Below are 10,817 nucleotides of genomic sequence, written 5' to 3' on the forward strand. Positions count from 1 at the left end.
AATGACCGCTTTTCGATTCTTCACCGACAAAAAACAATTAATGAAACTTTTCACAATATTTATTGCCTCTCATTTGTATGGCGCACGTCTTCATTATAGTATTTCGCGTCAATAAAATGATAACCAGTTTTTGTGTCCATATTAAACTGGCTAAAGGTCACCAGATAAGGTTAAGTGATGGTTTAATGGGTGATGGAAAGTAGCATATCGTAATGTGACTATTATATACATTTATACGCGTCGTGAAATACCGTGGTAGCTGACTGAGCCATACTTGCGTAGGCGCATAGTGATGGGCAGTATGCAGTTACAAAATCAACTTGTCCATACAAATTGTATCAGTCGATTGGATAATTAGTTTTAAAGAAGTTATCTTTTATAGTTTCATTCTCTGAATTATGTTTGAGATTTCAAGAATATTGTTTCCTTATTTAGGTAGATCTATGAGTGTTGATTAGGTTTTCAATGGAAATAAATAATGATAATTTTACTAACAGGAAAGTACTAAAATATTATTATAGAATAACTAATTCTAGCGGTATAATAACTAGATGATAAATGGGCGAAATGAATAATAAAAATACTAACAAACATTTTCAGAAATAAAATTCGATCCAATAAACTTCATCAGAGTGGAAACTACCTTTATGTCATCTACTTTAAGTGTTTGTAAACCTCATTGTCTTAGATTTCATTAAGTTAAATTACAGGGAAAGTTACTATTGAGACGAAATAAAAATCATTAATATGTGGCAATGACCACCTTGCTTGATAATAAAGTTTATTCGGTATCCATACATAGCCCAAGTCGTGTTTACATCGGTCGAACTTATTCTAGGGGAGCAGTCTCAGTTGGAGATCAGCACCGCTCAGCCGCCATGGATCAGATGACAAGATATTTACAATGGTCGATAATAATAATAGGATTTAAAAAGGTAAAAAAATTCGTCAAACTATAGATGTAAAAGCCCATTGTGGAAGGAATAACCAAAACGAAAATTGGTCTAAAGTTGATGATACTAAAGAAAATTGAACTTACAATTCCGTGATGTTACCAAAAGAGCAAATAATTTGAAGTTACAATCAAAGAAACTATAAAAATAGAAACTGTTCTTGAAGGTTTTGACCAAAATCCAATGGCTAGTCCAATGAGCAGTTTGACAGTTTACGCAGCGGGTTTCTCATCGGAGACGGCAGTGGTGGCAGAGACCACGTCACCGCCATCTTCAGGGGAAGCCTGGCAGGAGAGCGATGGGAATTTCTTGTACAGCGCAGCGCGGTATTTGGGATGGCTGTAAATAAACGATTTGTATTAACAATGATGTTTGTATACGTTTTATGATATTTTTACGATAACATGAATTGCTTTGTCTTACAAATGAAAGCTCCGTGATAAAATGCAAGATACAGAGCACTATAATGTATTAACATCCATAAGATGTGGAGGTGATATGGGTTTAAGATGTTGTAATAATGTAGAAAATAGTAAAAATTCAATCAGATGAAGCAGATTGCTCAAAGAAATGAACAATGAGTATTTTGTCCAATAAGACAATTGGAAATAAGGCTTTAATCAGAAGATACTCATGCTTACAGAATAATTGAAAATGTGACTGAAATCAACGAAAAAGAAGGAGAAAACAGTAGAGTTTCTTGACTGTATACAATAGCCTGCATACGATTTATTGAATAATTCAGTTACATCTAACATAAAAATAAAAAATGAAGATGATTATTCACCTGATACCATATACAATGGGGTTGTAGACGGCATTAGCCTTGGCGAAGAGGGAGCCCCAGATAGTGGCCAGGGGGCTGATGGGCGCGCTCTCGAACACCCCGGTGTAGTTGATCACCAGGTAGGGAGTCCACGCCATGAACCACAGGGAAATGGTCATCAAGGCAACCTGTATTAAGATACCAATAAATGTATAGACTAACGAGGAGAAAAGACCTGTATTCGAAGAAGCAGATGCTAAACGTAACTTTAAGATGATTGGACAATGTTTTGTATTAGAAATAAAGTTTACATGAATACTAGTTTGATATTAGGAAAATGATTCATTGCGAATCAACCTGATACATTCTGAGTCCGTAAAACTATCATAATGAAATGAAATGAAATAGTTTATTCAGTACATAGGCCCTTTCCAGGGCACTTATAAATACAAATAATAATACAGCTACTTCGGATCGATGTTATTGGACTTAGATCAGACGCAGTCATATTTCCTTATAGAGTAAGGATAATGAAATACTTGCCTTGGCAAGTTTGCACTCAGCGCTGGTGTTGGCGGCTTCAGAAGACCTGAGGGAAGCAACGTTCATCTTCTTGGCTTGTTCACGCATAGCCTTTTCGTGGGCAGCAACAGCCTGAAACCCATCCAACGTGTCAGTGCAAGATCCTAACATTAGCTTAAATTCAAGGTAGATTTAGGAAATACAACAGCTAACTCTCTTGATCCTAAAATTCACTGTGATTAACTAGTTATGAATCGATGAAATTATTTAATTTACCTGAACGATGAAGTAGTAAGAGTAGATGATGAGGAGCAGAGGCAGGAAGTACACGAAGACTGAGTAGACCAGGATGTAGCTGCGGCTGAGCCAGTCCTTGGTCAGGTAGTCAGTTCCGCAGGCGGTCATGTTGCCTTCGGGCACATACCTGTTAGCAGATAAATATTATATAATTCATAGCAACTTTGATGACCAATGATATTTTATTACTAAACGACTTCATGCTAAATTACAAACCTGTTCCACCCGAAGAAAGGAGCAAGAGTCCACGCGAGAGAGAAGGCCCAGATGAAAAGGATGCGAGATAGAGCGCCGTTCTTGGTCATGGGCTGGGCAGCGATACCCTTGACGATGACGTTGTACCGGTCGAAGGCAATCATGGTCATAGACCAGATGGAAGCACAGCCGAAGAGAGATCCCGCACAGCCGTAGAGCTCACAAGCGAATGGACCTATAGACAAGAGACAAAATTATATTAGATAATGCATTACAAATTTGAAGAAAAATCCATTGAATTGATGTGAAATTTCTTTTAATTGAGAAAATTTACACTTACCAAATACCCATGTTTCGTTATAGCAGTTGATAACCATAGCTGGAGCCATCGCGCACATCATCAAGAAATCGGAGAAAGCGAGATTGACCACCAGCAGGTTAGAGGGTGTCTTCAGATTCTGCAAGAAAACTCAATTGATGAAATGCAAATCCAAAATCAAGACATTATTAATTAATGCCAAAGCTTTTGTCACAAGTGATAAAGACGAAAATTAAATAGCAAACCTTGGTTGAAGAGAAGATGTAGATGACCATTCCGTTGCCAATGATTGAGATGAGACCGAGGACTCCAATGGTGAAGCCCAGAAGTCCGTGCCAAAGGGGGTTCATAGGAGGGAACTGATACCTATAAGTATAAAAGAAATAAGAATCGTGTGAATAATTAAATAGTTGTACAGCAGTACATTTTCATTATAATTAAAAGTGTTTTTGTGATCCCTCATTTTGGAAAAATAGACTACATTAAAAAGTTCTGAACCAGCTTTTACTTCGATAATTATCACAATTATGATGATTCATTAAAAAGTGCGAAGATTGGAACAACGTGCTTACCAGTGAGGGTCGACCATGTGCAACATTTCTGGTGCCACCTTGTCGACGACGGTCTGGTTGGCGGTGCCGAATGCGGCAACCTGCCCGCCCCATGCTTGAAGAGCTGCGACTCCTGGTCCTGTAGCCATCTTGTTGAGTTGACGGCGATTGGTTACCTGAAGAAAAAACGATTAACATGGAAGAGGCAAACCCTGAAACTCACACTGAGGTTCAGGTTTTGACAATTGACAATTTTGTTTTGATCCGACAGTACGTACGTACCTACTAAAAGTTTTGCTACATCATATTATAAAAATTGTGAAAACGCAAAGAAATGTAGCACGATTTCTTATCAGTTAGTGATTAACGATAACTATGTAAAAAAAACTTCAAAACAAAAAATAAGAGCACTAAAGAGCTTTCCATGACGATGATGTTAAAGATATCGATTAAAACAAAAAAAATCATAAAATAAAAAAAACTTCGCTGAAAATTACAATAAAATAAAGAAAAACCAAAAGAATAGTGGAAAAAAAGATGAAAACCAAAATTACTTACTCAAAAGTAGCAAATGAAAAGATGGTGTTAGATGGTTAACTAAAAGTACTGAAGAAAATCGCGATGCGAACTACTCCAGACTTCAGTGTAACCGACCAGTGCGCTGGGGAGGCAAGCCACGGAGACTACTCGACTTCTTCAGGCCTACCCTCGTCTTTTATACTGCCCAAGGATTAGAAACACGAGAAATCGATATTCTTAATGGGATATAAGTTTAAGAAGGTGAATACATTAGGGCGGCCTTGCAAGGAAATGGAAATTAGATTATATTTGGCCACAAATTAGTAAGAATGGTGTTGTGTTACTTCGCAAGTGAACTGAGTAGGTAAGTGGTTATTTTATTAGTATTCATAAGATCCTGCAATGTAGAGTCCAAAAATATTACAATAAGACAGCTTGTAATTAAATCTAAAATACTTTTATTAGAGAAGATAGGAAAATCTTGTTACGATTTTAAATAAATTATTTCAAAATCTTGAAATGATCACCCATAGACCAGAAATCAAGCAATTGTGAGGTGAAGTCACAAACAGTTATGATTTATTTATGACTGTTTATCTCATACTCATCATGTTGTCTATAGAGTTCTCCATAAATCATAAATTGCTCAAGCGCACTGCTTGCGGAATTTTCTTCTGATAAAATTACCTTTCAATGGATTATTTTTGATCTTACTCGTTATTGCGATTGGGCAGTTGACGCTCGCAATCAACTAGCTTTATATGAGCTGCCAACATTACATAAAATTTTAACCCCTTACCTACTAATAAAAAGTTACTAACTTTAAAACAGTGTAAGTAAACTCTCATTTCCAAACTAAACGTCACTTTAAAACACTATTCAACGAGTGTGAATTTGTTATTAATAGTAAAATTTTGTAAGTTGTAAGTTTATTTTCCCTACAACGTGAAAAGTGATACAGTTAATTTTAAGACAACTAATAAAATTCTTATTGTTAAACATATAGGTTTTTCCCCAATTTAAATTTTTGGTATGGATTTTAGATAAGTTATAAAACAATTCAATCTAACGAAACATGAATATCAGTTTAGTACCTATGTGTGTGTAATGATATTCCCAAACAAAACATCGATTTCTCACATCGACAACTCATGCGCTGGTAACTTTTTATTTTTACAGTAGCAAGTGCATGTCGAATACTCCCATGAATGAGCATTAAACTAAAGAAACAGACATTTTTATTAGTGCCTGTACCATCGCTCTTCGTCCGCTTTGCAATTCAAATGATGGGGAACAAAGGTATCGATGGACGTCACGAAAACCGAACGGGCCGTGAGCTTATGGGAGTCGCGCTTGCGAATACAGGCGTGCTCCGCAGGACGCAAAGTTGCTTGAAAAACAAGAGCTATGGCTCGTGTGACCATAATGTAAGAAGATATTACATGCATTCGTTTTTGCAGGGACAAATGAATCGTACTATTTGAGCCGTAGGGATTCTCAGTCTCAGGCACAGCATGGGCCGAACGTATGCACCTGATGAAGATAGTATGGATTGGTGCAAGATGATCGTTTTTCTAGGAAAAGGAATTGTGGTTTTTTGGCGCAAAGCATTCCAAGAATAGATTTCATGGAAATGATAAAATAATTAAACAAGATATAAAAAAATATTTAGGTTAAAAATCTTCTCTTACGAGTATGTACAGTCACGGAATGAAAAGGTTCGTCAGTTTTCAAATTGATTCCTTCAACGAATCGCGAGCACATATTACCTTTTGAAACTATGTTACAGAATAATCTCGAGTTAGAGAAAATAATCTTTAACTGTTCGTCAGTAAAGTTCAAAATTATTAATTCAGATCAAAGTTGTTTGACGATTTATCTTGTCAAGAAGATTATTATGATTGATAAACTAAAACCTTCTTGTTGGTTCAACCTGCCATTATTATTTCTATTAAATTAAAAAAAACTATTGTCAATTATTGGTCAATGTCATCATTGCATTGCACTGATGGGATAGAAAAATAAACAAGCAAAACCTTATTCGTTAGCAAACGTTATTTTATTTAAATGTTAGCAGCACTGTTTCTTGCACTGTTATGTTGGCAGGTTTGACTCTTACAGTACCTAGTGCAAGCGAAAACCGACACTAAGGTGACGAACCTTTTCATTCCGCGACTGTACTAGTAATGGAAGGTTTGCTCAGTGAATTTAACATTTTATAATATTGTGTGTAGTGTAGTTACTTATTAAAATATTTCTACACATTCTAACCATTTAATGAAAGTGATGGCCTCTGAATCATAAAAGCCAACACTCAACTTATGACAGTCCTCATACTCCTCAACCCTTGGCCACCCCGAGGGTCAGGAGGTGAAGTCAGCAAAGATGACGATCTGATACGCGCTTGGTAGGGGTCGCTCCTGTATTGTCTCCTCTGGAATCCGGGCCGTAGTGTTTATGATACCCCCACTTTTTGCTGTCGCGTGGTGGTCTTGTATTGAACTCTGGAAGTGAAGCAAAAATGTCTAACCTGCTTTGTGAAATTGGCATCTAGCCAACAAGTCAACACTGATATCAAATTCAATACCTGACGATTCAACCTTTGTTTGCTTGGCACCTGCCAATTCCAATTGAGAGTCTAACAAACCACAAAAACATGAAAAATAGCGTCAAAATCCATCTAGTGTTCTAGGAGGAATTCAATAGCACACATAAGGATTTTTTAAAATTTGTTAAATCAATTTCCTCATAAAGGACTGGAACCTATGACCTTAACTTGCCAGGTGATCATTGAGATAAAAAAATGTTTATCTTTTGTTTTCATGTAAAAATCGTATTGAGAAATAAAGTATTCAAATTACTATGGCAGTTCAATCTCTGGTTTGGTTGATTTTCATCTTATTTTGGTAACAAGATAACCCAAATTCGATTATTTGATTGGATGTCCTGAATTCAAGGATAATGTGATTGAGTTATATTTTTTGTGAGGACCAATAAAACCGACAGAGCTGCTGTCAATCGAATTATACTAAAATCTATCTGGAGCTGGAGTTTGACGGCTTTAAAACGTATTGCTAGATTGGTAATTTGAGTTCTTGAGTAATTTGCATTATTTTATTACGGTTTATTGTCAGCATAAGAACCTGCCACGAAATGCCAAATATTCCATCTTTTGCTCGCTTTTTACACCGTTAGCCAATTCCTCTGCCGTTGAGGATTCTGGGTGCAGCTTGATTCAGCCTTCGGCTTGATTATCACTTACCTACAAGTGAAATGTTGTCAAGAGCTTCCCCGTTGCGAGTTGAAAAGTTTTCTAATTAATATTATGACAAAACGCGCGGGTAAAGTCGCGGGCAAAGCCAGTATGTCATAAGGAAAAATTTCGCCGTAATTTAATCAGAAAAATTATTCGATCGGACCTTTGATAATACGAATAATACTTTAAAAACCGCGAAAAACTTTCCAGATAAAATGCCGGCGTGTCATTCAAACCTTCGATTCGTCTTCTGATTTATAATAACCATAGATTCCGTATATTGTTTTTGTGCCTGTTATGATATTAATGTCTCGGAATAACATTAGGTCGATAAAATCGAATTTTTGATATATCTAATACGGCTGATAAAATTCTGTTTATACCGAAAACCCTTTTTGCACGGCGCTACAATACTTTGTGTGACACAATAGGATGGTTTTGCTTGTCTGTAGATTTGAAAGATATAAATTTTAACTATGTGATATCGTCAGAAGGAAAAGGAGGTATTTTATTTGAGACAAGAAGTTTCAATTTCTTAAATAGAAACGTTTAAATCGCTATTTTCATTGAAGAGATAGTTAAAATGTTCTTGTGTAAGTACGATCACAATTTGTAGGTACTTATGATTTTCATTCTTAATCTCTCACACACACATCAGTTGACTCATCAGCCATATTTGGTGATAATCCATTACTCAAGTTTGTTTATCAAATTAATCGAAATTGACAAAATGATCCGTACTTGCACATTGAGTTTTCAAAAGCCCGTCATTCGCACAAAAATAAATATCAATTTAACATATCGATTCACGTATTCATTCGATTCTGTATCAATCATCAATCATAACCGCTCAGCGACATTATCACACAAGTGTATCGCCGCCATTTTGTTCCCAGAAAACAATTAACTATTGTTTATTGTATTTTGATATAAAAGTTATTGGGCCGTAATCGCAAAAAGGGATTTTTATTCGATTCTTAAATGAATTTATATGGCATTGAGTAAATAAATTTTTGTTTATCGCAACTTTCACCGGGCAATATCGATATGTTGGACAATGTGTACATTGCCCGTATTTGCTAGGGTTGTGTGTTTGGTATTTATTTATTTCAGCGGTTTAATTGTTTGGTTAATAAATAATGTTTTACGGGGCCATAATGTTATTGTATATTGTTGATAAAATCAGCGAATTGCAGCCACTGCCAGCGCATTACGGGTATAATCGTTGAGTGTCGGGTTGAGTGATAGTTATTGTGTTGAAATTGGGTGAGTTCAACACAATTATTTTAAGCCTCGTTATGATTTTGTTACTTACGAGTGTCTGACACGAACACGTCTTAAAAATTAAATGCTTGTTACTCGGCTTTCACGCTGTCAGTTTTGTTTTGTTATTGCTAAGTATGTTAAAAGTATCTTGGATCGGTGATTACGTTACACCGTGCTTATCAGTGCATCATTTGTATCATATTTAGGTAATTGATAACTTTTTGCAAGCTCTTCTGATGTACCATAATTATAAAAAAATAAGATTAGGCAGGTATACGACGAATATCGTATTCAAGTAGGCGTTATTAAATTTTAGCATATCGACAGATGCTGAAAAAAAAATTATTCAAGTAACTGAAACTCACGCCCGTATTACGAACCAATCACAGAGCTCTATTCAACGCTTTGCGTTACATTTTCTGCTTCACTTAAGCAAGCGTCGTTTGTGAATACGGGCGTCAGATAAATATATCCTTGGATATTTTACACTGCGCCGCTAGCCCCAAACTAAGCAAAGCTTTGTACTATGGATACTAGACAACGGATATAAACATACTGTAAATAAGAAATTTTTGCCGGAGCAAAATAAAAATAATTATTTAAATTGATAACAATTTATTGTGGGTGAGACACAAAAAATTTAAAAAGAAAAAAAAAGGGATGGGTCGTTGGGCCGTTTGGTTGGTATGGATTAAAAATACTTAAGAATACGGGATTAGCGCGCTAGTCACCACCACTCGGCTCAACCCCCTCTGCACCCGTCGGGCGCAGCAAGCGTCTGGCACTGCGGGACAGCCGGTGCCAAACACCTCCTAGTGTACAGAAAAAATATATTGTAAAAATATCGTTACAGTAAGTGCACCACCGGTGCATTAATACCCTACAGCTTAAACAGGTAGTAATAGGCATATTAATACAAAGAAATTAATTTACTTGTGTTCGCTTAGTTAAATTACTACGACACACACAAAAAACAATCCATCGCTCTCAAGGATGGAGCAAATGTGAACACAGCAAAATCCAACGGTAATTCATTACAATGGTAAATCTATTTAGAAGGTAACATTTTGGTAAAATGTAATCATCGTAATTATTACATCATTTACATTCACAAAGCGAACTAAAAATAGTTAACCCAACGAAATCCATCGATAATACATCACAATGGTAAATTTATTTAGGAACTAACATTTTGGTAAAATGTAATCATTGTAATTATTACATCATTTACCTTCACAAAGCGAACTAAAAATAGTTAACACAACAAAATCCATCGATAATACATCACAATGGTAAATTTATTTAAGAATTTACTTTTTGGTAAAATGTAATCATTGTGGGTAATCTACTTTTTCAAAGTAAACTAAAATAATTGACAAGCTCAATAGAAAACGGAACCAACCTATGAAGTAGGGTAGCCCAGGACCGTGGTGGACGGCCTCGGTAGTGTACATATCGGCCAGTCATGGTCGGGGAACGACTCTCAGGCACCATCGTCACCTTTTGAACAAAATTTACTAAGTTGCGGACACATCACCGAGTACCGTGTTTCTAATAATTCATTCTAACTCAGCGGAGAGGTGAATGAGATCGAGAAAGAAATTACAACATACCTTCAACGGAGGAAAAAATCCGGCGACAGCCGCTAAAGCAGGACACAGCGCAGAGCTCGCCACCGAGCACTGCCCAACCAAAATCTGTGAATAACAACCACGCGCATTGGTTAACAATGCCGCTAATGCAAACAAGAAAATAACAAGGAGAAATCCTAGGTGATCCTTGGGATAGCACCTGCTTACCTCGATTAAGTGTGGGTCTAAGCGTAGCACGTGGCAGTGGGTCCGCAAAATTACGGGGCTTTCGGATTTATTTCTGAATTCCCTTATTTTCGCTGGGGATGACGATGCGTGCCCTGCCCGTTTATTTGGGAATCGGCACGGTTCAGACCCCTTGGAATCGGGACACTAGGACACCACGCACACCCGAACCTCCACTCGCGAGCACGGACAACCAAGCAAAAAGGAAAGGACACTCCAAAAAGCGCCGGTCATCACCTGTGACTTGTGGTCCGAATCAAACCCAACAATAACAAACAATAAAAATGTTTCTTCATTTTTATTTTTTATTTCTATTTCTAATAAGTTCTATTTGAGTCAACCAGCCTCTTATTGAA

At 36.7% G+C, this 10,817-nt stretch overlaps 1 protein-coding gene and 1 long non-coding RNA gene across 3 annotated transcripts; both read right to left on the minus strand.

The window, feature by feature from the left end:
- Window positions 1–746: 746 nt before the first annotated feature.
- LOC135076316 (opsin-1-like) lies at window positions 747–4,277 on the minus strand. 2 transcript variants are annotated; one of them, XM_063970797.1, is made up of 9 exons: window positions 4,258–4,277; window positions 3,625–3,779; window positions 3,298–3,418; window positions 3,074–3,191; window positions 2,755–2,968; window positions 2,518–2,665; window positions 2,263–2,373; window positions 1,741–1,907; window positions 747–1,292 (listed from the first exon to the last, which is right to left on the minus strand). In XM_063970797.1, exons 2-9 carry the CDS (start codon window positions 3,750–3,752, stop codon window positions 1,166–1,168), a joined length of 1,134 nt encoding a protein of 377 aa, XP_063826867.1. In that variant the 5' UTR covers window positions 3,753–3,779; window positions 4,258–4,277; the 3' UTR covers window positions 747–1,165. The 2 variants fall into 2 exon arrangements, with proteins under 2 accessions (XP_063826867.1, XP_063826866.1); XM_063970796.1 differs by having other exon boundaries at window positions 4,162–4,277.
- A 5,219-nt stretch (window positions 4,278–9,496) lies between these two features.
- On the minus strand, window positions 9,497–10,817 carry LOC135075917 (uncharacterized). The gene is made up of 3 exons (XR_010258157.1): window positions 10,444–10,817; window positions 10,258–10,341; window positions 9,497–10,144 (listed from the first exon to the last, which is right to left on the minus strand). It is a non-coding gene; the product is annotated as an uncharacterized LOC135075917 (long non-coding RNA).

Source organism: Ostrinia nubilalis, chromosome 11, assembly GCF_963855985.1.
Source record: "Ostrinia nubilalis chromosome 11, ilOstNubi1.1, whole genome shotgun sequence".
NCBI classification, from domain to species: Eukaryota; Metazoa; Arthropoda; class Insecta; order Lepidoptera; family Crambidae; genus Ostrinia; species Ostrinia nubilalis.

Coding starts and splice junctions, on each gene's coding strand:
- LOC135076316 (XM_063970797.1), bottom strand. CDS start 3,752: ATGGCTACAGGACCAGGAGTCGCAGCTCTTCAAGCATGGGGCGGGCAG. Junction 2,969..3,073: donor TAACGAAACATGGGTATTTG/GTAAGTGTAAAT, acceptor TCTTGTCTATAG/GTCCATTCGCTTGTGAGCTC. Junction 1,908..2,262: donor CTGAGTGCAAACTTGCCAAG/GCAAGTATTTCA, acceptor ATCTTAATACAG/GTTGCCTTGATGACCATTTC.